This window comes from Vipera berus, assembly GCF_964194415.1.
Source record: "Vipera berus genome assembly, chromosome: 2".
Classification (NCBI taxonomy): domain Eukaryota; kingdom Metazoa; phylum Chordata; class Lepidosauria; order Squamata; family Viperidae; genus Vipera; species Vipera berus.
Genome location: NC_138203.1, coordinates 214,351,091 through 214,377,008, shown reverse-complemented (window position 1 = coordinate 214,377,008; position 25,918 = coordinate 214,351,091). Strand labels below are relative to the sequence as shown.

At 42.2% G+C, this 25,918-nt stretch overlaps 1 protein-coding gene and 1 long non-coding RNA gene across 2 annotated transcripts in view; both read right to left on the bottom strand.

The window, feature by feature from the left end:
- The window catches only part of CDHR2 (cadherin related family member 2), a gene marked incomplete at its 5' end in the record, with an annotated part of 44,369 nt that extends 24,696 nt beyond the window's left edge, over positions 1-19,673 (bottom strand). Inside the window, 6 exons of the mRNA XM_081319041.1 lie at positions 427-516; positions 3,632-3,721; positions 9,294-9,433; positions 10,013-10,149; positions 11,344-11,408; positions 19,527-19,673. Coding sequence (XP_081175167.1) covers positions 427-516; positions 3,632-3,721; positions 9,294-9,433; positions 10,013-10,149; positions 11,344-11,408; positions 19,527-19,673 — 669 coding nt within the window. The remainder of the gene's footprint in view (positions 1-426; positions 517-3,631; positions 3,722-9,293; positions 9,434-10,012; positions 10,150-11,343; positions 11,409-19,526) is intronic.
- Positions 19,674-22,447: 2,774 nt separating this feature from the next.
- Positions 22,448-25,683, bottom strand: LOC308663346. The gene is made up of 3 exons (XR_014025367.1): positions 25,306-25,683; positions 24,130-24,442; positions 22,448-22,714 (listed from the first exon to the last, which is right to left on the bottom strand). It is a non-coding gene; the product is annotated as an uncharacterized lncRNA (long non-coding RNA).
- Positions 25,684-25,918: the final 235 nt, after the last annotated feature.

The following is a 25,918-nucleotide window of genomic DNA, read 5'->3' as shown; positions in this document are numbered from 1 at the left end:
TAGCATATGGTGTATCATACATGGACTTACAATACATATTAACATTTTGTCTAGATTAAAAACACAGTAAAATATGAATGTTAAAAAGATGTACATTCAGATAGCAATATTTAGGCCATCTAACCACTGTTTATGTGGGGAAAAAATCAGATATTGGACTGGCATATGTCCTCAGTTTACAAGCTGGCCACCATGTGGTCTACAGTTTGACAGTTCTTCTCAATGGAAAGTCAAATTGGTGGCTGAACACCCAGACACAGGTAGATGTATAAATGACCCTACGCAAACGGTGCCAGGTTTTTAACTACCATGCCAGCAATGGACAACCTTGAATTGGATTTCCATCTCACACGGCATCTGCCAGGATTCGCTATATAAATGGGGTATAGCATCCTCCCTTCAGTATGACTGTTGGGTCCCACTCACCTCTTCAATTTTATAGGATACCCATCCAGCATTTTCACTGTCAACATCCAGAGCTCTCACATCATAGATCGGAGAACCATTTTTTGTGTTCTGGAACAAAGTTAATCAGTTTGCAGACTTGAAGGTTGAAGTGAGTTGAAGGAAGAGCAACAGAAGTTACGTATAACATCCAAAGCTAATATACAAACTGTAAACAGAACTACACGTGCTTTGAAAATGATTCTGAATAATTGCCTTGGACTTTACACATGGACAACACTTTTCTGCTTTGATTAAACAAAGTGAACCTGAAAAAAAGATACCACTTCTTGAAGAGCTGCATTAACTAGTGTATTCCTTAAAACAGTGGCACCATTACTGAATACTTTAAAGCAGGGGTGTCAAACTGCCGACCCACGGGCTGGATGTGTCATTGGGAAACCACGCCCACCCCATTGCCAGCAATGGCAAAAAAGCTCCAATACATTGCACAATGTCACGTGACGTTGCGAGTTTGACATGTCTGCTTTAAAGCAATTGGGCTGCTTTAATCAATAGCAAGGAGGTATTGTAAAGTCCAAAGTACTTCCTCTGGATTATCTTGGAAATAAGCATAGTCCTATTAAAAATTCTCTAATAAGGTAAATCCCTTGGTTGTTTGAAAAAATGAATGGCAAAACTAGAAGTTATGGCATTCTTCCTCAGCTTTTTCCATGTATGCCAGTGATGATATCCTGAAAATGTGAAGAATTGTAAGCTATCGAAACTTCAGCCAGGAGAAAAATTGAGGAGTTACAAGAAACTTGGGTAATGTAGGACTATTTCTCTAGGATATAAGAGGCACTACATGAGAGCTAACATCTCATTCTGTGTCTCAATCCAGCTTGATGCTGGAGAAAACAAGCAACTTTCTCTATCCCTTGAATTCATTACTGTTAAAGAGCAGTCAGGTTTAGTTAGTCTAACATGCAAAGGCTACCATTCTACGTGTTGAAGTAAACATGAAGTAACATCTAAGGAATGAGGCAAGATCAAAATGTCTGAGGAAAACGGCCTAAATATTATGTTTAAATTACAGTGCACAAAGTAATATATAGGTTTATTAATTATTATTTAATTAAATTATAATTAAATTTTGCACCAATTGGGATTGCAATAAATAAGGAAAAATGAATTAGGACTGTCTGATAAGAGCCTTGGTGGAGCAGTGGGCTAATGCCTCCTTAAGTAACACCAGCTGCCTGCAATTAGTGCAGGTTCGCATCCCACCAGGCTCAGGGTTGACTCAGCCTTCCATCCTTCCGAGGTAGGTAAAATGAGGACCCGGATTGTTGGGGGCAATTAAGCTGACTTTGTAATAATGCCGCTTGGGGGTGTGTGAAAGCCCTAATAAGGAGGCATATACATAGAATGAAGGCTACTGCTAAGCTTGTAAGCCGCCCTGAGTCTTCGGAGAAGGGCGGGATATAAATGGAATTAAATTAAAATTAAATTAAATTAATTGAATAAAACATATCAAAAATCCAGTATTTTGATAGTAATTAGGCTGGGTAGGGAGAGTTGCCATTGACATCAACAAAACTTTCTAAGTCATTTTAAATATACACATAATGCTGCAAGATACAGATTTAAAATATTGCTGGTTTAGGATCTATTATTGTCAAAGTAATGTACTGTAAATACCATCTAAATCAGCAGTCCCCAACCTTTACGGCTTGATGGCCCAGCATGGTGAGGGTGGGGGGAGAGGGGAACAAGCCCACTGCTCACGCAAATTGAGTTGTATGTGTGTGCATGTGCCGGCCAGCCACTTGCACAACCCGTTCCCGAACAGGCCCGTTAATAGGGCGCAGCCCCAGGGGTTGGGACCCCTAATCTAAATTCCTTGCAAATTTTAAATTATCAGTGTTTCATCCAACAAGTTCTTAAAATCCCTATTTAAAAACAGCATTTTTTCTTCATTTTCCTTATCCCCACCCCAAAGTACCTTTATTCATTCCTTGCTTGTAACAATAGCAATAGTGACTAGCATATACTGTACTATATTGAAAAGGAATACTGTAAGAATGAAATCATTTGGTTGAAATGGACAGAGTTGGATACGGAAGTTATTTCTCAAATATGGGAAACCAAATGATATAATGTCTCTGCAGTTGCAACAGGTTAATCCCCCTTTTTTTAGTTCCTGCAGAAATTGAATACAAGAGAAGCTGCTTCAATGAGTGGCAGAGAGATCCTTTTATTCATGCTTGAGGTGAGCTCTGTAGCATTTCTTTGAATTCATTTTCAAAACATACACACCCCTGATCTCTACTGTTTCTATAATTATCTTTTGCCAATCATCGAGCAGGTCTACTTTTTAATTAAATTTTATTTAGCATGTTCAACAATCATTTGTTCAGAGACGATTTAGAAGTTATGGTGGTGCTGAACGAATGGTAGTTATGTCTGGACCCCAAAGTTACAAATGTTATAGCACACCCATGGTGATGTAATCAAAATTCTGACATTTGGCCTCCCACCTCCCCCAGGAGCGCTTAAACCCACTCCTCCATCTCTCCTACACTCATTTTTACCCTCTTGGCTGCCCTGGGCTCTGCTGGGTCTGACATCTCTGATTACTTTCACCATTTCCTTCCTCCTGCTGCTGCTGAGGTACGCCCAGCCTGGTTTTCTGAGAGACAATTGCAGGCTACACCTGCTGGCTGCGCCAGGCCTTCTCCCGAGTTGTCCAGATTGCATGTGGCTTCCTGGCAAGGCTTTGGAAGGCTTCAAAACCTCACCGGAAAGCCCCATGTGATTTGGAAAAAGCAGCAGGGCACACCAGTTACAAAGTGAGCAGAGTTCTGGCCAGCCAAAAGGGGAGAAATGGGTCTGGCGGAGAGATAGATGGGTGGGGGAACGAAGAGGAGGCAGAAGAAGGAGGGCCTTACTTTTCCAAGGCTCAGGATGGGAAGGCCCACGCTGGGAACGGCTTGGATCAGTGTGAGTCCTCACCTAACGACCAGTGGGATTCAGTTAACGATGGCAACAAGGATCGTCAGGATAGACACTACTAAGCAATGTGGTCATATAATGTCATGCTTTATGATTGCATCGCTTAGTATTGGATATTCTGTTCCCAATTACCATCGTAACTCGAGGATCATCTGTATGGGACACACAGTCACAAAGAAACAACATTTCTAGAACAAACTTGAGCAGAAGATAATATGGACATAGATACCTCAGGGACATCTGCCAGATAAGGTTCATTCTGGAAAATTGGTTTATTGTCATTCCGGTCATTTACAATGATAGTGATTTTTTTAAAGGTCTGTTGATAAAAAAGAAGAGATTAAAAACTAGTGATATAAGAGACTAAATGGAAGGGCTTCAGCATTCATGAGTGGAAAAGGACTGAAGTGTAGAGATATGATCACCATATACAAATTAGATCAGGCCCTGGACCCAAAAGTACAAGATTCAAAACTCTACTAGACAGCAAAATAAAAGGCAAAACTCAGTAGTCGGTATATAAAAATATAATCATCACTGTCATCATAATCAACAATAGCAGTTGCAGCTCAGCAAGTTAATGGATAAGAAAAATTACAACCACAGAAATGCTTTCAACACAGTTGTTACATTTGATTTTGCGTCGGGTTATCGAATAGAGTTGTGTGGAGGCTTTTTCAATGTTATAACTAATTTTAATTTATCTCAGTGGCTTTAGTCAAAGAGTAGCTTGCTCAAATTGTGCTGTAGCTCCTAACTGAGCACTGAGGTAGCAAATACACCTCATTGCCCTATTCCCCATCATAGCATGCTACCATGGAGATTCTCTGCCCCACGTATCCCTCCAGGTTTGTCTTTCTCCCAACAAATTGCTTTACTTACTGGTACACTGTTATTGTCAGTCACTTTTGCATTGAGCAGGATAACTTTTGTTTGCTGAAAAGAAAGTGCAAAGTAGAAGTATTTTAATAATATATGCCAACATAATGATCATACTTCAGTTTCAATATGGTTGATAAATAAAGTGTATTTATTTACTACCCATCTCATTGCTTTTTAGAGCAAGATGGGCAACATATAAATTTAAAAAATAAACCCATAAAAACATAGAAGTCATATTAATTGTAGTCTTCAACTTACAACAGTTAGTTGTAGTCTTCAACTTACAACAGTTCATTTAGTGACTGTTCAAAGTTACAGTACTGAAAAAAATGACTTATGACCGTTTTGGACACTTACAACCATTGCAGTATCACCATGATCACTTGATCAAAATTCAGATGCTCGGCAACTGGTTCATACTTATGACCATTTCTGTGTCCCAGGGTCATGTGATCCCCTTTTGCAAGCTTCTGACAAGGAAAGTCAATGGAGAAGCCAGATTCATTTAACAACTGTGTTACTAACTTAACAACTGCCATGATTCACTTAACAACTGTGGTAAGAAAGGTCATAAAATGGGGCAAAATTCATTTAACAAGTGTCTTGCTTAGCAACAGAAATGTTGGGTTCAATTGTGGTCATTAGTCAAGGACTAACTGTATTAATAAAAGCTGTTACATGTCCATCCTTGGGGCACCCAAAATTGCTTGCATAGCTACATTCTTCATCAGCTAATGGTTCTGGATACTCTTCAGTAGTACCCCATGTAGAGCGCATTGCAATGATCCAAATGAAAGATGATCAGGGAATAAATAACTGAGTGGAGAACCTCTCAATGCAGGAAAGGATGTAACTGTTGCACAAAGTTGAGCAAAGATCCTCCTAGCCAGGCCTGCCACAAGCAGGTCTTGTGAGTCCAGGAGGACCCGCAGATTATGCACTAGTTCTGCCTAGGGCAGTGCAACCCCACCCAAGACCAAAGATGCTAAATGCCCATGGAGAGGAGCCCACTACCCAATGCCACTCCATCTTACCAGGGTTCAGCTGAAGGCTGTTGTTCCCCATCCAGACCCCCACAACCTCAAATAGTCTCAGGCCTCAAGAATGTACACAGCATCACACAGGATGGTGATCTATAACTGGGTAGCATACTGATAATATGTCATTCCATAATGGCAGATGATCCCACTTAGTGACTTCATGTAGAAGTTAAAAAGCAGTGGAGAGAGCCCTGAGCCCTGTGACAACCCACAAAAAAGGGACCTCTCACTTCATATCAATTCTGATTGGGACCAGCCATGGAGGAAGTAGATGAACCAGCACAAAACTGTGCCCTCACCCCTAACTCTCTGTGTCAGCTGAAAAGGATATGGTATCAGAAAGGTCAATGGTATCAAAAACTACTGAGAGGTCAAGAAGAACAAGGATGGATGCCATATCTTCATCCTGCTCCCACCAAAGATCATCTTAAAAAAGTACTGTTTATGTCCCACATCCAGGCTTGAAACCTGATTTAAAGAGGTCCAGATAATCCATTTCATTCAATACCCTCTGAAGTTACAGAGTTGTAGTGCCATCAACTTCTCAACCACCTTTCCTTAAAAAGAGAAGGTGGGAAACTGGTTGAAAATTGTCCAGAATGGCAGAGTTCAGCAATGGTTTCTTGGAGAGAAGCCCAGCCGCTTCCCTTCAAATGAAGTTGAAATACCACTTCCATCAAGGAAGAATTCATTATTGCTCAGACCTACCCACAGGTCGTGAGGTTTATTGCAAATGGCAGTTAGACTTTTGGGGTTTTTTTTCTTTGAAAATGTTTTGCTTCTCGTTCAAGAAGCTTCTTCAGTTCTGTTAGGGTGAATAGGGGATTGCCTCCAAAAAATTTAGGGCAAGGGGAGAGGAAGGAATTTACTGGGCTCATGACTTACAACCCAATTATCAAAACAACAGAAGAAGCTTCTTGGATGAGAAGTGAGACGTTTTCAAAGAAAAAGAAAATCAAAGGAAATCCAGTTGCGATTTGGAAAAAAGCACCATTGGAACAATTATGACCTAGATGATTGAGAATCTTCATAGATTCTCTTCACCCAAATGTTATCTTCCAAGCAGCCTTGACCAACCAGGAGGGCATAGAACTAGTTTATATCTGGGGGCATTTACAATCTGAAGAACCATGTCCACTTTTTTGGTCCAATAGGATCAAACTGTTTCCAGTTAACTGAGTAGGTTTACTCCTTGGGCATCTCCACAGGACTTGCCCTATGTCTGGCACCCAACTTAATGACTTTATCTGCCAGATGAATAAAAAATTACTCTGTGTGGCCTTGAAAGTAGGTCTCTGCCCCCTCCCGTTTCCTAGAAGGGTCTGGGTAATCTTAAACAGGGCAGTCAGGTGGCTTCTGCAGATGTATTAAGAACAAAAAAGTATTGCTTGGCTATATTGCTTATTGCCACAAGGTATGCCTTAATAATGGTTCTAAACCATACATGTCTGATCAGCCTCATAGCCCATTTTTTTTCCAGCAGGACTCTAGATATCCCTTGATTCTTTTTAATACCCTCCACTCTTCCATGAACCATGGACATTATAGGGAACAATGGACCAAACAAGTTCGCACAGATGAGATCCTGACAAGGTTCTGTCCACCTCCCTATATAACCTAAGGTTGGATTCACAAGCAATACTTAGAACAGACAAGTTACATTAGAACTTTAAATGATGAATGAACCAGACCATATCTCTTATTAATACTTCTTCCCCAAGGACAGATTATCTGAGATGCCTCAGTTATGAATCATTTATGCCCTTACTCATCGTCTATTATTCCCTTCCCATCTTTTCTGCAAATGATTCCAGATATAGTAGATCCAATAAATCAATTATGCCCTGATTTATTTAAGCCAGTAGTTTTCTTTCAGTCCAGATTTGCAGACAAGTGAAAGCTAACAAACTCCAATAACTAATTTCCAATGAGTGATTTCTACTTTGCTTGCAGCTCTTGCAGCTCTTGTACAGTAGGGATAAATAACCTGGACCCTTATTAATATTCAAGGATACAACTTTCAAAAGTTGAACATGACATAGGCAACAGTGAAAGATAGGTCCAAGGCATCTGCAGGAAACTTTGCTCCCAGTTTATACTATATATAAGATACTATAATCTACTAGCAATTTTAAGATCTGTGGAGTTTAACTCCAAGAATTCCACAGCCAGTGTGGCCACACATCTTACAGTTACCAAGATTGAAAAATGCTGGCCTACAGTGTATAGAGGACAAGTACCTTTAAAGGTGAGGTACTGTGATGTTTCTTTGATATCTGTGCTAAAAATCTCCAACCCAGATTGGGATGGGACAAGGAGGTGTGGTGGGTGAGTTGTCGTTGATGTTCATCTGGTTACAGATGAAAAATTAAATATTGTGAAAATGAGAGTAACCTGGTAAAACAGCGTATAACTGAGGTGACCGTTTGAGAGCTGAATACAACGATATTTCATTTTAATGATTGCCAATTAGTGTACATTCAAAGTGACAATAAAGTTATTATTCTATTCTATTATTCTAAACGGCAGCTCAAATGATCTGAACAGGGACCCTGAATGCCTTTTTTATGAGGAAAAAAACTAGAACATTTAAAGCTTTTTAGCTTAAAAAAGGGTGACTTGGAGGTGGATATGATCAAAGTATGTGAGTCTGGAGAAAAACAATGGACATTTTTCTGTTGTCTCCTCTCAGAACATTAGGATCAGGGTTCATGCAATTTCCTTTTTGGGATTCTGCCCTTGGGCTATACCATGAGGGGAGTAAGAAGGTTTCTAATCTTTGATTTAGATCAGGTGTGTCCTCTTCACTCAGTGTGGCCTAGGCAAGCAAAAAGATTGAACACCCATAGTTTAGATCAGTCATGCTGGCTCTGGAATTCTAGGACTTGAAATCCACAAGTCATAAATTGGCCATAATTCCGCACTTCTAGTTTAGCTGAAACTGGGGGGACCTTTGTGTGGGGGCAGGGAAGATCAGTTTGAAAAGATTAGGCAAAGTGAGAAGCTGGGTTTGACTATGGTCACTTCGAAAAAGCAGGGAGGAGAAGGGTTCGGCCTCATTCTGAGACTTTCTTGGTTCTATAAAAATCAGTTGAAACAGAACAAAACTGGGTCATTTGTCTGATTTTTCCAGTACTGTGGCTCTCCCTTGGCATTACCACATACTCCATCCATTCTCCAGAGGCTATTCTTTTCCTTCAAGTATACTTTTTCTCCAGACTTACTTAAAAAAAATGTAACTCCTGTGTGCTATTGTTCTGAGGGTTTCAGTTTAAAATGGCATTAAAACTTGTATTCATAAGAATCTCTTTAACACTTCTTTACATTTTTCTTCCACCTATATCTTTCACTTGAATGGGGAAGGGGTTTATGAATATGACTCTCATGGCCATCCACCATTTCTTTCCTTTGTTATTTATCCTTACAGTATTTAAATGTGTACTGGAGTGATGAACAACAATATTTTTGAAAGAAAAGTTTTTACTTGCATTCCTGCAGGGATCACAATCTGTGGCAGGGCCCAGCCAATCTTGATGGACCTTGAAAAAATACTAAGTGGAACTGAACCTGATTAATACTTGGATGGAAGACCATCAGGGAAGAAACGCTATTGAACAGAATAAGACATTTTTGAAAAGGTCCAAAGTCCAGAAGAAAGGAATGGTAAATCACTTTCATGTTTTTTGCCAAAATGTTTTTTAAAAACCTCTTTGTGTAGTAGTCACCAGGAACCTAGTAAGTAACTTTATGACCAGTTCTTACACTTACAATCTTTGCAGGTCCATAAAGCAAAGGAAAGCTGGAGTAAGATATTAAATACAGTTGTGATTTCACTTAACAATCATTTCACTTAATGACTGAGTTGCCACTCACAATTGTGGTCACTAAATGAGGTCTACCTCTTGTTCAGAAGGAGATTGCCAGAGTTGCCATCTGCCCAGCCCTGGTTATGTCCCTTCATATCTTTACCTCATAATCCACAGGTTGCTTTAGCTTCACGTTGCCTGTTCTACTATCAGCTGAGAAGTAGTAAGCATTTTCACCCTCAATGCTATAGTATAATGAATCGTTTTCAGCATCCACTGCCACCAGCTGAAATACCAAGGTCCCTGCAATGAAAAATGAGGGCCAGAAGCAGAGAAGATGAGAGGAAACAATCAGAGAAATACCTGGTTTTAAAAGATTCTTATGGTCACTGAATTTTTCCTCCAATTGTCTCCCTGAAGTCACACCTTTTGAAAGAAGCCTGAATGGTTTCTGGGTTCCTAATTTATTTAGTTTAATTTAATTTATATACAGTAGCCACCCATCTCATCAAAAAGTGACTCTGGGTGGCGTACAACAAAACTAAAACAATAGCTAAAACCATTATCATTACATTATTTTTTAAAATATTAAAAAGTATAAAAAAATCCAAAGTAATGAATAATGGATGTAGGGATATAAATAATAACTGAGCCGTCTCATCACTTCACGCATCCCCTGGAGTGCCCAGGTCTGCTAGCATAACCAGGTCTAGAGGGACTTTGGAACCCTATTGCCATGTCCTTTTACCACATTCCTCTTACCACATCCTCAATATACGTAGGCTTATAGCTTCTCTATCATCACAACCACTGGCTGAAATGATGGGAGCCACTGTCTGTCTCATTTATAGGTCTTAGCCTAGGAAGGTCTATGAAAAATACCATTGACAAATATAGAAATACTGGCTTTAATTTTCTGCATTCCAAACAAAACTTTCTCCATCACTAACCTATAGGTGTGTCCTCTGGCAACACAAACCTGTTGCTCATGTTGAACTGTGGAGCTGTGTTCGCGGATGCTGCAGGAAAGACAGTCAGCTAAAATTAGGATTTCATGCACAAAAGACAATCCCCACCCAGTAATTACTGGGTGCATAAAATCTACACCTATTCACTGGCTACCAGTTCTTAGCCACATACTTCCCCCGCACTTACGACGACAAGAAGCTCTCATTCGGGAGTATAGTAAGATCCTGCTAAACTCCTCTCTACCCATTCATGCCTACACCTCTGATCTCTTAAGATGTCGATTAAAGTCAAGAAATCCACCACTCCTCACAGCGCTTAAACTGCTGGCCGAAAATCAGAGCACTATACAAAAGTGGATGGAAGCATGGAGTAGCTATACCTCCCAAGATATTTCTGAGCATATTAATCCTAATAGTATACCTCCAGGATTTAATCTACCCCGACACATATGGGTGACATACAATAGAATTAGAACGACTCATGGGGTGTGTGCCGATTCTCTGTATAAATGGGAAAAGACACCTTCAGCACAATGTGATTGCAGGGCTCCCCCACAGACTATCCAACATATAGTGAGGGAATGCACTAATAGAAGATACCCAGGAGATTTTAAGGACTTCCTCTGTGTAACAACGGCAGCTACTGACTGGATCTCCAAACTTGACATTAAACTCTGAAATGTTATTTCTGTTTTCGTCTTAGGTTTTATAATTGCTTCTTTTTTAAAAAAAATTGTTTTAACTGTTCTAACTTGTAAATATGAAGTGCTTTTAATTCTGTGTGTGACCAGTCATACGCTAAATAAATAAATAATCCCCACCCACTCACACCACCCAATCTTCTAAATTTTTCCTTCATCTGAATTTCCTCATAATAGCTTCTGCCACAGTTTTTAATATTTCCCAACACTGAATAGACTTAAGTCTAGTGGACTTAATAATACTCTTAACATGGTTTCCAGAACAATCATGGTCTAGTCTTAGCAAGAAAGACACTGGAAAATGTATAGTTCCATAAACCTCCCTTCACTTCCTTCAAGAGAGGTTGAATACCAAGGTGACTTTCTCATTTATTGAATGTTTACTTTAATGTAAATCCTACTGGTTGCAATATACCAAATTGTAGTCCAGGTTATAATTCTCACTTGAGGATGTTCTTCCATGCAGTGCCAAGCCTCAGTAATGTCACAGCAGGCATGAACTGGCATAGAAGTGGGGGAGGAACTTTTCCACAGAAAATCTTACCTAATGTCAGAAATAGAGAGAAAACTACCCATGAAAGCCCGAGCATCCTGCTGAGGCAAGGAGATCTGCAAATACAACAGAAAGGAAGGATTAACTGTATTGAAAATAAAACTGCTCATCCTGCCCAGGGCCCGGTTGTTTGTAAGATCACATTCGTTGTTGAAAATGGCTGTCCTTAGAAAGCAAGAATGGTGATCATTTTAAAAAATTATCCCAATGAAAATTGTGTGCAATGTAGATTTACTCATATGCCATATTTTATAGCTTTATTATGCCTCTCAAGTACTATATAAAAATTATTTTCTGGGTGTGGTACTAGTGACTAAATAAATGCTAAATTGCATTAGCAACAGAAACTTCCTATCTCTAATAATGTTTTATGGCATTATAAGCAGGAGAGTCTATGTTTATCACAGAATTTCAATATGCCCTCTTACCAAACTGCCAACATAAGCAGAATAAATATATGACGTAAGTCACATATTATGCACTCCAAAGAGAGAGGACTAATTTACAATTATCCTATCCACATAGATCCAGAAGAAATGGGATGATGGTAAAGGGAAAAACTCAATGTAAAAATAGCACACAGAGAGAGGAGATTTTGTTTGTTGAAACGTATTCAAGAGCGTTACAGTAGTTTGGACTACTGTAACGCTCTCTACATGGGGCTGCCCTTGAAGACCACTCGGAGGCTTCAACTGGTGCAGAATGCGGCCGCGCGAGTTGTAATGGGGGTTTCCCGATACTCCCATGTAACACCTCTACTCCGTGAGCTGCATTGGCTTCCGGTTGCCCTCCGGGTGAAATTCAAGGTGCTGGTTATCACCTATAAAGCCCTACATGGCCTGGGTCCGGGATATCTGAGGGAACACCTGCTGCCGGCATCAAATGCCCTTCGCCCAGTGCGCTCCCACAGGGAGGGTCTGCTCAGGGTCCCGCCGGTAAGAGACTGCCAGCGGGTGACACCCAGGGATAGGGCCTTCTCGGTGGGAGCGCCTGCCCTCTGGAACCAGCTGCCGGTGGAGCTGAGAACTGCCCCCGACCTTCGATCATTCCGCCGGGGCCTGAAGACCTGGCTCTTCGAGCTCTCGGGCCCAGACTGAGGAGGAATTTTTAATTTGGGGTTCTTTTTAACTGACTACAGGGTTAATTTAATATTCTTTAATTTGGTTCTTAATTTTTGTATTTTGGATTTTTAATTCCCTGTAAACCGCCCTGAGTCCTCAGGGAATAGGGCGGTATATAAATATAACTAACTAAATAAATAAATAAATAAATAAATATCTTCCAGAAAAATAAAGCATTAATGAAATACTTCTGAAGCAGTAGAAATTTGGAGTCCATTTTTTACTCAGTGCGGGATTGGAATGTTGGCTACCAGTGTGTTAGGTTTCCAGGACGGCTAGAGATGACAGTTACTCTTAATAATGACAAGAACTTTCTGCAAAGGAGCCTGGAAGGTTCCTGAAAGGATGTTCAGCTCCTGGGTCCTCCCATTTCTTAAATAAAGCCTTGAGAATTTGGGTATTATCCCAGAGCTTCAGATTGATTGCAAGGCCACTCCAAAAAGATCGTTCATGAAATGCAAGCACAGAATCATTACATCCACAATTAGTTCATGTTTCCTTAATCCAATCTTTAAGGTAACCTAGCGCAAAAACCCATTGAGCTTCTGCATCTTTAATAGCTGGGTACAAGAGAGGAGAACACAGAACAGTTTGCTAGGCAAGTCTCCTTGTTGAAATGCCATGGCTGCATAAGGGAGAAAAGCGGTAGAAATTAAGGCTGTTTTGCATCTGGCCACCCTTGTCACACATGTCAGCCCACATTCCTCCTAGTAAAGAAATTAACTAGGTAATGCTTTGGTGTCCTCCGTACTGAAAAATACAATTTTGCAGAACAGGAGCAAAAGAACGGGAGGATCACATACACTTGGGTAGAATGCTAAAGAGGGATCTTCTCAACCTGTTGATGAATCTACATCCCTTCTCAAGCCTAGGAGCTCCTAGGCAGAAGGATGAAAAGGTCAATATCCCTGATAGGCATGGACTCTGGCCTGCTATAAAACTATTGTAGATATTTATTTATAGTAACATAGAAAAGAATGGCCTGCTAGGTGGAGATGCTAACCTCTGATCTCTGGTGGAATCTAGTTCCTTATGCAGCTAACTGAGGCAGGAGGTGCAATACTTCATTTGTGGTATAAAGGATTCAAAGGAGAAGTACACCTCTAGAATCTGTGAGACAGTTCCTCAACCGAAAATAACAATCCTACACACTATTTTACACCTCATCTTTCTAAAAACCCTGAACAAATGCCATTTCTCATTCTTTTTTAATTACAATTTTATTGTTAAATAAAAGCAAGCAAACGTCAGATATAGATTAATGATTTGAGCTGGGCTACGACAATTTAGTGTTAATTTAACGTCAACTATAGTACCTATCATAGGAAAATAATATATTAAAATGAGAAAATAAGTAAATGGAAACAAAAGAATTAGCCATGTACACTACAAAATAATAAAGCAGAACAGGAAATTCAATTTTTTAAAAAATCATTAATATATGATACTATAATTATTCCCCGCATATTTATTTCCTGCAAAGAATCTACAGGATGAAATCTAAATTCACAAAAAGATGAACTGAGCCTTTAACAACTACTAGAATAACAGAACCTGGGAAAGTAGAAGGGTTTCAGTACCAAGACATCCACAATTCTGCTGTGAAACTATACTTCATCCCTGACCTGTTTCTTTCCTGGAAGAGAGTTCTCAACATTGTTGTACTTTGAGGTAAAGGTTCGTTTCCGAACATTTTGTTACCAGGCTAGGTAAAGAAACGTTCAGAAACCAACCCAAAAGCTCAGAGAATGAACCTTCACTCTCATCCTACACCCGAGCTATAGATATTCGCCACTATTGCAAATTGTTTTACTCGCTCTATACTTAGAAAAACTGTTTGGCTCCTAGGAAGATAATATTAAGACTGAAAGATTAATTTACCTAGGGACCATAAATCAAACAATAATCAAATGAATCAGAACAAATCCAAGCATCAAAACAATAATAATAACATGAAACAGGAATAGAAAATAGATGCTATAAGAATGCCATTGGATCAGGCTAAAGGTCTTTTCTGGCGTAATACTGTTTTCAACTGGGATCAACTTCCCTAAGAATAAATGGGACAAGATTTAAATCTCACTTCTTGTTATTTTCCTTCAACATCCATCAATCACGGACATACTACCTCAGATCAAGGCGGCTTTTTTGGCCATAGGCTTATCTTCTACAAGGAAGCTTCAGTATTTTAAAACAATCACTTAGGCTGGCAGCCATTATGTTTTGTGTTACATAACAAATTGTTGATGATAGAAAATACTAAATTTGCTCAAAGTGAATTCCATTCAAGTACATCATTATTAAAATACATAAAGATCAAATGCTATAAGGTGGGATGGGGGTGGAAAAGAGTTATATAACTGGGCATCTTCAATACCTATGCTGGATAATATAATCTACGTCATAGAAATATTAGCTATTCTATTGGAAGAGAGACACAGAATTAGGAAAAGCCGATTTGAGTCTCTATGACTAAGGATAAATGTGACTTTAAAATGATGCAAAGAGCTGCCTTTGGAAAAAAAATTCATTAAGTCAGCATCAGGAACTAAAAGAGCATACTATATCGAATGATTTATATGCTTCCCATCTCACCGTTAAAGCAACCCTGGGTGGAGCTTATATGAACTAAACTCCATTAATTGTATGGCTAGTATACTTGTTGCCAGCATGTTTAAGTCAGGAGTGTTCCTTAAGAAGCTCTTTTGCAAGCAAGAATCCATACAAGATCTGCACTAACTCAGGCAGGCTTACCACAAACTTCTCATACACACCATCCCATTAAACCTGAAGGATTTTGCAAGTTTAGCACTTGCTCTTTACGCAGAGCACTTTCCTTAGAGGGGTTTGGAGCCATGGCCCCCTTCGGGTTGGAGTAAAGCTGCCTATTGTCATTCTAATCCCACTTTCCTTGGACACCCCTCTACAGGTTCGCAAATCTTACCTTGAATCACGCAGACTCATGGGGCATTCCTCAGTTCTGTTGCAGGTGATGGAGGTCTGAGTCCATTGTGCAGACTTTGGCTCCTGTTATAAATTAGCTTATCAATCATTAACTGAAATGAGTAGATAAAAAAAAATTCAAATCTCCTTCCTTGAAAAACCATCCCTTTTCAGATTGTCACCAGTGCTGAAGTCTTATTTATGCATTAAATTGTCCTTTGTGGTTGGGAAGGAAAGCTTGAAACTCCTGAGGTTTCACATGACTTCCACCCCCTATTCCTGTGGTGGCGATTTTTCTATTTTTATGCCATATATACCCTGCATTTTCCTTCTTGGTTAGTCTGACCACCATGACAGTTGATTCCATAGGGCAGGCGCGCCCACAGAGAACGCTCTCCCCCTGGGGATCACCTGCCGGCACTCCCTGACCATCAGGACCCTGAGGAGGCCCTCCCTGTGGGAGCGCACAGGACGATGGGAAGTTGAGGCTGGCAGCAGGTGCTCCCTGAGATAATCCGGACCCATGCCATTTAGGGCTTTATAGGTCATCACCAGCACCTTGAATCTCACCCGGAGGGCAACTGAAAGCCAATGCAGCTCGCGGAGAAGAGGCGTTACATGGGAGTATCGGGAGACTCCCATCACAATTCGCGCAGCTGCATTCTGCACCAGCTGAAGCCTCCGAGTGGTCCTCAAGGGCAGCCCCATGTAGAGAGCATTGCAGTAGTCTATCCAGGAGGTCACAAGCGCATGAGTGACTGTGCGTAGGGCATCTCGGTCCAGATAGGGCCACAACTGGCGCACCAGGCGAACCTGGGCAAAAGCCCCCCTGGCCACGGCTCCTATATGATCTTCCAAACTGAGCCATAAGTCCAGGAGGACGCCCAAGTTGCAGGCCCTATCAACGGGGGGTAACACCTCACTCCCCATAGTTAGCGATGGAAAAGACTGGTTGATCCGAGACGCCAGTATGCACAGCCACTCAGTCTTGGCGGGATTGAGTTGAAGCCTGTTTCTCCCCATCCAAACCCGGACCGCCTCCAGGCAACGGGACATCACATCGAGGGCATCACTGGGTTGGTTCGGGGTGGAAAGAAAAAGCTGGGTATCATCAGCATACTGACGATACCCCACCCCGAAACGACGAATGAGCTCACCCAGCGGCTTCATATAGATGTTGAACAAGAGGGGAGAGAGGACCGACCCCTGAGGAACTCCACAAACAAGAGGCCTCGGGGCGGACCTCTGCCCTCCCGTCAACACCGACTGCGAGAGGCCCAGGAGGTAGGAGGAGAACCACTGTAGAACAGTGCCACCCACTCCCAACCCCCTGAGACGCCGCAGTAGGATACCATGGTCGATGGTATCAAAAGCCACTGAGAGGTCTAATAGGACTAGGACAGAGGAACAACCCCTGTCCTGAGCCCGCCAGAGATCATTCACCAGTGTGACCAATGCCGTCTCTGTGCTGTACCCAGACCTAAAGCTCGATTGGTACAGGTCCAGATAATCAGCTTCCTCCAGGAACAGAGGGAGCTGATGCGCCACCACGCTCTCAACAACCTTCGCAAGAAAGCGAAGGTTGAAGACCGGACGATAGTTGTTCAAAATAGCCGGGTCCAGGGTAGGCTTCTTGAGGAGGGGCCTCACCACCACCTCCTTCAAGGCGGCAGGGAAGGTACCCTCCCTCAAAGAAGCAGTTATTACTGCCTGGAACCAGCCTCGTGTCTCCTCCCGAGCTGCATATACAAGCCAGGAGGGACACGGGTCCAATAAACACGTGGTGGAACTCAGTCTCCTCATGATCCTGTCCACCTCGTCTGGGGTCACAGGATCGAATTCACTCCAGATAACATTCTCAAGACCGCTCGATTTCCCCCCGTCAGTCTCTGCCCAGTCAGAATCCAAACCGGCCCGAATCTGAGCAATTTTGTCCGTCAGATGCTGGCTAAACTCCTTGGCCCGCCCCTGCAAGGGCTCCTCCCTCACCTCCTGATTAAGGAGGGAGCGAGTCACCCTAAACAGGGCGGCTGGGCGATTATCTACGGACACGATGAGGGCAGCGAAGTAGTTAGACTTCACCACCATCATCGCCGCGAGATAAGACCTCGTAGAGTTTCTTAACCGCAATCGGTCAGATTCAGACTGGCTGGATCTCCAACAACTCTCTAGAGACCCCGTCTCTGACGCTTCATCTCCTGGAGCTCCACGGAAAACTATGGAGCCTACCAGGATCAGGGGTCACAAGGGTCAGGGGTCACAAGGGTACAACACGGTCGAGCGCCTCGGTGGCAGCCCTTTCTCAGGCATCCACCAAGGCATCGACCGGACTGTGAGTGAGGGAAATAGGTATAGACCCAAGCGCTGTCTGGAACCGTTCCAGATCCATTAGGCGCCTGGGGCGGAACCACCTGGTCGGCTCTTCAGCCCAGCAGCGAGGGGTGGCATAGCGGAAGACCAACTGCAGGAGATAATGATCGGACCATGACAGGGGAACAATAGTTGGCGAGCCCCCTCCCAGATCATCAAACCACTGTCCAGATAAAAAGACAAGGTCGAGAGTGTGACCCCCTCCATGAGTCGGACCCTGAATTACTTGGGTCAGGTCCATGGCCGTCATGGAGGTCATGAACTCCCGAGCCAACTCTGATGACCCTCCCAGGGAAGGCAGGTTAAAGTCGCCCAGAACTATAAGTCTGGGAAACTCAACCGCCAACCCTGAGAGGGCATCGAGAAGCTCGGACAGGGCCGTTGCCACACAGCTGGGCGCCAGGTATGTTAGCAACAAGCCCAACTGAACCCCAGGGCCGCACCTCAGGAGGAGTGACTCACTCCCAGCTATCTGTACGACAGTGGCCTCTCACGGACATAAGGTCTCCCGTATAACCACCGCCACCCCACCGCCCCTGCCCTGAGCCCACGGCCGGTGAAGCACACGGAAACCTGGAGGGCAAAGCTCAGTCAGAGGGAAACCTCCCTCTGAGCCCAACCAGGTTTCCATAATGCATGCCAGGTCTGCGCATTCCTCCTCAATCAGGTCGCGAACGAGGGGAGCCTTGTTCACAACGGATCTAGCATTAAAGTACAGCAGCCTGAGCTCAGGGGCCTGATCCCCCTCACCCCTGGATAAACGGGTACTAACCGGAGGGTCGGAGCATGCCACCGCTTGAAGACAGCGGGGGTGTGATCCCAGGTGTTGATATGGCTCTCCGCGTAACCACCTGCTGCCATTCCCAATTGTCGTGGGGATTTGAAACCCCACCCTGCTGCTGGGAAAACCAGAGGTCCCCAACCCCATCTCGCCGGGAACCATCTCAGGCCCAGACTGACAACTGGTTGGTGGGGCACCCCCCAATTCCCGCCCAACCCTACCATCCCCCTCCCTCCCTAACCCCTTAAAACAACCGGCTAAAAAACATACCAGGGGCCTCTTAATACATTTCCACTAGAGGCCCCTGTCTATGCCCAACCACCTCTCGGGGTCCCAACAATTGGGCCCGTCCTTAAGGGAGATGTCCAGCCTGGGGTAGACAAAGTACGAACCACCTGGATAAACCTACCCCAACTGATCTCTCACATCAGTGGGGTGGTTGATGGCCGATCCAAAACTGCTCTCTCACCGCGGTCAGTTCCCGGGTTCTCCCGGACAATTAATGGGGAAGCCACAGGAGCAGGGGCATATAACCATGCCCAAATGTCCAGCCAAGCCGACCCAGATGGGTCACATGATGGTGCCATTGGCAGAGATGTTCCAGGGGCATGCATAGTCCTCCCCCATTCAGATATAAAATTAAAGGTGAGCAGGAGGACCTGACGAGGGGTCGAGGCCATATCATTAAGGGCTCATGCGGCATGGAAAATAAACGTCGGTTGGCAGCCAGCGGGTCCGCCCACCGCCACAGTCCAAGCTGCAAGCGTCCAGGCCATCCCAAAATCGAGTTCCCTGAGGCCGCAGCAGCGGCTGGCCACAGGCCACACTGCCCAGGCCGCGACACCAGCACGCCGCAAACAACTGACTCCAGAGCCGTGGCCATGGCTGTTCTACAGGCCGCTATATTCCAGATTGCCGTTCTGGGGGGGGGTCGCTGCATCGTAAGAAACGGCACCCACCATCATGCGGCCGATCACCAGGCCGCCATAATCTCCCTGGCCGCTCCTGCTGTTGCAGGGGGGGGCAAGGCCACCCGAAGCCCCGGATTCAAGGCGCCACAGTTGCAGTTCTGAGGCCACGTCCGCGGCCGAACTCCAGGCCGCCATTGTCTCCTAGCCACTTCTGCCATTCGGGGGAGGGGGCTACCGTGCCAGAAAAGCAGCGCCCACCAGCTGCTCCCTGCTCTGGTCTCCAACTGAGGTGCTAAGGTTGTGGCTGTGGCCGATCTTCGGGCCACCATGGTCTCCCGGCCGCTGCTGCCATTCCGGAGGGGGGGCCTCCGCGCTGCAAAAAGCGGTGCCCGCCAGCTGTTCCCTGCTCCAACCCTCCATTCGGCTTCCCGAGCCTCCGTTGGGCTTCCCGAACTGCCCAAACTGCAAAAGCCTGTCGTGGAGCTCACAGAGCTCAGCCGAAGACCGCCTCCATCTTGGGCAAAAAAAACCTCTGTCATATACTTATGACAGTTGCAGTGTCCTGGGGTCATGTGATCCTCATTTGTAACCTTCCCAGCTGGCTTCTGACAAGCAAAGTCAATGGGGAAGCCAGATTCACTTAAAAACTGCAGTGATTTGCTGTGGCAAAAAAGGTTGCAAAATGGGTCACAACTTAACAATTGTCTTGCTTAGCAATGAAAACATTGGGCTCAATTGTGATCATAAGTCGAGAAATAAATGTATACGATCCAACTTCCCTTAAGCTCTGAGAGCAGAAAAATAAAGAGATATGTTATGTCATGCCCACATCTTCTGGTTTTATATGATTCTCACTGTGCCCTTTCCTTTCCTATCACCCAGAAGCTTTTCAGAACCACAGCCAACTTCCTCTATCAAGCACTGGTCCAGTTTACAATTTATGGCCCTGTCTCTGTTGAGTGACAGATCAGCCATTAGATGATCTCGTTTGTATCATCCTGTCTTCAATGGGAAGGAGGGAATGGCAGATCTGCCAAAGGCAATCATTGCAGGGGGAATAATTATCCAAAAGGAGGTCCCACAGACAAGCAGGGAAAAGGAGAAGCATGCACTTTTCACCAGATAATTTCCACAAAGCCCTAACTGAGAAGCCTCCAGAAAGACACTTTGGAAGGCAAGATCACAGTTAGTCTAATTCCAAATGCCACTGCAAGGAATCAGTATAGATCCCAAGGGACTGGAGTCTGTCCATTCCCTCACAGACTGATGTCTGGGTGTGTGGAAAGAGAAGAAAGTATCAGAAAGAAGAAAAGCATACTGGGTGTTCTAAAATATAAAGGAATATGTGGCTTTACCCTGTCTTTGTTCTGACCTGCCCCTTCACGCTTACTACCTTCACCACTGCCACGGGATGCAGCTTTCAGGACACTACTACTGACAAAAGGCAGCCTTCCACACTCAAATTTCTCATGGGCCACCAAGTCTTTTTTTTGCCCGTCCCTTTCATTACACATGAGTTCACGAGCTGATGATGAATCACTGGCTTGCATGGTTATTTCAGCCATAAGCACCTAAAGTACAGTATATTCCATGGGGTTGCCTTCTTATACATTAGTTTGCCATTGATGGGCAAAACCAACTCTATTTTCAAGCCTTCCCATTTTTCAAGCCTTCCTCCTCTCTTTTCCTCAGCCCCCCTTTGGCACCTGCACCCTTCCTTAGATTACTAGCATGGTCTCCCTGACACCCACCTGCCTGTTCCAAATTGTGGCCTTCTCTGCCAATGCAGCACTTTCACACTTGATGTCTTGTCACTTGCTGTCTTTTCCTCTTCCTTCACTGTGCCCTTAAGCCCTCATCTAAATTTTGTAATATGTCTGTAGAAATTAAAGATGGACTACAAAACCATTTTGATTTTATTTTTTTCATCTCCTTTGTGTGGCAAGAGACTTTCAATAATTACCGTTTTCCCTGTAAGAGGATCTACAGCGTGTACCCAAACAGTTTCTCTTGTCACAGCATGGGTCAAGGATGTCAGGGTGACATCCCTAGCTATGGAATTGACTGTAGGAAAATGACCACCTTACCCCAGACTCCTGTGTTCCTACCTCATGGTTCCTCTCACCCATTGGCCTTGAACTCCGAACCCTGCCTAGGCCAGAAACACCAGCAAACTGGCAAGGCAAATTTCTTCAATTTGCTGGCTTATTATGCTTATTATGCTCATACTGAAGTAACTGACAAGCAAGAGGATTTGCCAGGAGGGGCCTTGTCCTGTTGTGTGTTGGGGGAGAGTAGCGTAGCTTCCCCAGTGACCTACTTTCAGGGACAAATCAAGATTGTGAGTTTCCATTCAGGCAGAAGATGAGGGAGTCCTGAGCAAATGAAGGAATCGGTGATTGTATCTTCCTAGCTTCTAATCACTAGTATTCTAGCATGTTATTAGGCACCCATCAAACCAAATAAGATTCCTTAGAAGTCGGGGTTTCCTTTTGCAAAGCCCCAAATATGAAATCAAGAACACAAAGGACAACAGAAGATAAGATGGCCTTTCCATAAAAGTTGCAAAGTCTTAGAAAGTGAAGTCGTAAATTATAACGAAATCAAAACACTTAAATTTATAATGGCTAAAGTAAAAATGAGCCTTAGGCTGCAATCTTTTGTCTGCTTATATAAGCGGAAGCCACCATTAAACAAGCTTCCTGTTGCGTGACATAACTAATACATTGCCCTCCTAGTTAGTTTAAGATGAGGAGTGAGCAAATGGAGTTTGGCAGGATTTATATTTATTTATTAATCATTTATTAATCCAAGTGGGAAAGCCTTCGGGTCCTTCCAGTTATTGCAGGGCTATACCTCTCCTTTCCCTGACCGTGAAATATTGACAGAGGCTTACATTATCCTGAAGACTTTTGTCAAAATGGCTAAGTTTTTATGACACAATTGCCAATCCTGTACAATTTCAGCATCTTTATTATTCCCTTCATAGCAGTTTTGTGTTACGAGGTTTTTGTTTTTTATTCTGTCACTCTGGGAAAGAATGTGAGGTGAAAAAGCTATATACTCTTCTTTTTCTTGATGAACCTTTCATCTTCACCTTTGATAGGGTAGCTCACTGGCAGGAAATAGGAAATTGTCCTTCATAGCCTTACAGTTATCACTCAAGCTTGGAAGATTGACCATTTATTTATTTTGACACGCTTCATGCACAGTTGGGAAGACTGCTCTTTGAAAATCTGCAAAGAAAAAAGAAACACCTATGTTTGCTGTGAGAAGTTACCAAGGGTGTTAAATCAGTGTTCCTTTCACTGGAAAGGGAGAATTTCTTTCAACATTAAAAGGTGAGGATAGATTTTAAGGACACCTTTTAAGTATTCTCAAGGAGGAGAAAGGCGACCAAAGCATTACAAGAGTGAAAAAGCTCCAGAATACTAGAGCAGCTAAGAGATCCAAAGGCAAAACCAACAGCCATGAGGATACATAATTAACAAGGTACACCTCTATATAGCAAAATGCCATGTTTTGTTCTCCATTATTTTTCTTAGGTTGATTAAGTGACTTTCCTGGGTGTGTCCTTCTGCAGTGCACAGTACCTTAGAGAGAGTGAAAAATCAAGTGATGAAAAACCTTTTTGAAAGTGAGTGAAGTGGGCTAAACAAGGAGGTTTCAACAGAGTGAATGGAATGAAAAATAAAAGTGGTGACGTGATCTGGGATGTGACTGAAGCTAAGAAGGCCTGGAGGGAGAATTTAAACATTGGTACGTGAATCAAAGCGATCTATCAAGCAATGGGATAGAAACAAATAAATATTAGTATCCAAGTAAAAAAGGATAAAGATAAAGTCTTAGATACTACATAAATGTTGGCTGCAGGTGTACAGCAAGTGGAGAAATGTTAAAATATGGTTGTGTTTTATTAACAGAGAAAAGGTACATCATATCTCACATATGTGCAAACAGTGCATTTGTGCCTGATGATTTTAAGAGTGTCATTAGTATTCTTTTAACCAAGAGAAAAGTGATAGGAGCAAATACAAAAACTACATGGGAGATTTTGGTAATTGCCTCAGAAAGTGACAGAAAGGTACAAGAAGTGAAAAAGAAGTGCAGTGCCATGTATATCAGGCAGGTGACGTACAGTCCAAATTTTTGCTCAACTGTCATGAGAAATGTCAGAAAAAAGATGTTTTGTAAGTTTGTTGATTTAAAGAGTATGAGAAAATGAATAAGATTGAATTAAGGAATATTTGAGTGAATATAAAGTTGAAGGGTGGTTTTGAAGTTGGTGAGCAGGCCATGGTGAAAGTCAAACATGCACGAGAATAAATGAAATATTTTGTAAATGATTCAACACAAAGATGACATTAAAAAAGGATACGCCATCATCCCGTGATTATATCATATATTTTGTAAATGAATGCAGAGAGTGATGTTTAAAGATATGGTGTTGCAAATATGTATGGGCAAGTGCTTTTAAATATAGATGATGTTCTGCCATTGACTGAGAACCCCAATGATTTGCAGAAAATGTTGAATAGATTTGAAACTAAATATTTCAAAGATCAAGAAAGCTATGTTTAATAAGGAAAACGGAGGAAATGGAGTGAATGATTGCAAGTTATAAATGATCTGAAGATAGAATAATTTGAACCTGCTCATTTCTGCTTCTACTGAAAATTCTGGGTTGATTTGTTCAATAATCCAGCGTTATTTGACCATGGTATTCTCAGGTGTCTTCTCCAACACTTAAAAGTTCAAGTGTCAATACTTTTCCAATCCTGCTTCTCCAAAATCCAACTTTAGCTTCCAGGTAGTGTCATAGGTCACCTTTGCTTTCATAGTTCTGATTTTTGTAGGCATAAAGGTATGGCATTTGAATACAGGGTAGGTCTTGGTAAGTGCAGATAATTAAACCCATGAAATGGTAACATTATTCAAATCCATACTATAACCAAGTGACAGTTCTATGGAAAATATGATAATTAGTTCCAGCTTGACATAAATAGGCAATAAAAATTTTTAAACATAAAATTTTATACACATATAAATAAAATATTAGTGAAGGATAAAACAAGTTTTTAATTTAAATTTATGATTTACAAAGTCACAGTGTAATTATAGAAAGCAAAATAAAAAATAAAATTCTACAATAGATTCAGGCATCTCATTCTATTTTAGTGTTGCTATGACCACGTTCATGTTATTCAATTATATCAAATTTTTGCTCCAATGTAATAAGCCTCTTTTTAAAAAAAAACAAAAAACCACCTTGTACTGTTTTTGTTGAAGTCTACATTTTCTCCATTTTGTACACCCAAAGATCAGCAGTGTCTAAAACCCCAACAGCAACTGTGGATGCCCTAGCCTCAATTGTGCATTGAATTTGGGGTTGCATTAAATGCAACCTGGTTTCAATTTACAATTCACATTAAATCAAATACAGGTACTCAACTTATGAACATAATTGGGCCTGGCAATAAGTTGTGATTGTCATAAAATGGGTCATCAAGTGACCAATTTTATAACCTCTTTTGTGGTGGTCATTAAATGAACATCATGGTTGGAAAGCAACCACTGCAATTGTTAAGTGAACCCATTGTTCGCTATGGGTGGTTTTTGCTGAAAACTAGAAGTAAACATTGGTGTCCGGCAAAAATGTCATAAATCAGACTGCGGGATGCTGCAAATAGACCAGTTGCTGAGCACCCAAAATGTGATCACATGACTGCAGGGGTTGGAGTGGGCAGTCATCATAATTAGTTTGGGGGGGGGGTTCTGTTGTAATTTTCAACAGTTGCTAAACAACTGGTCCTAAATCAAGGCTTACCTGTATCACATTACTTGAACTCACACCAATTGCAACCATCCTATCTTTTCTTTTTTTTTTTTTTTTTAAATTTATTAAATTTATTATTTAAAAACATTGGACACAGTACCAGCGAGCTGACAAACCTTTTTGTCTACAATGTTTAAATATATATATATACATGTATATATGTACATCAAAAATACACTTAAATACACTTAGATTACAAATCGGTGAAATACCACAATATTTAAAACAGTGAGCTAGTCTGTAAAACCTAATAGAGACCTTTCTTTTTATCCATCCAAAGATACAATTTGTTCCAAATTCTATAATAGTCTGATTGATCTTTATTCTTTAATTCCAAAGTTAATTTGTCCATTTCAGCGCAATCCCAAATTTTCCTAATAACCTCTTTTTGTCCTGGGATCTCATTCTTTTTCCATTTTTGCGCAAATGATATTCTAGCTGCTGTGATAATATGGATCGTTAAGTATAGCACATCTTTAGGATATTTCTCTTTCGTGATTCCCAACAAGAAAAGTTCTGGACTAAACTCCAGATCTTGTTTCAATATTTCTTTCAGCCAAATCCAAATCATTCTCCAAAATTTTTGTGTTTTACTGCAAGACCA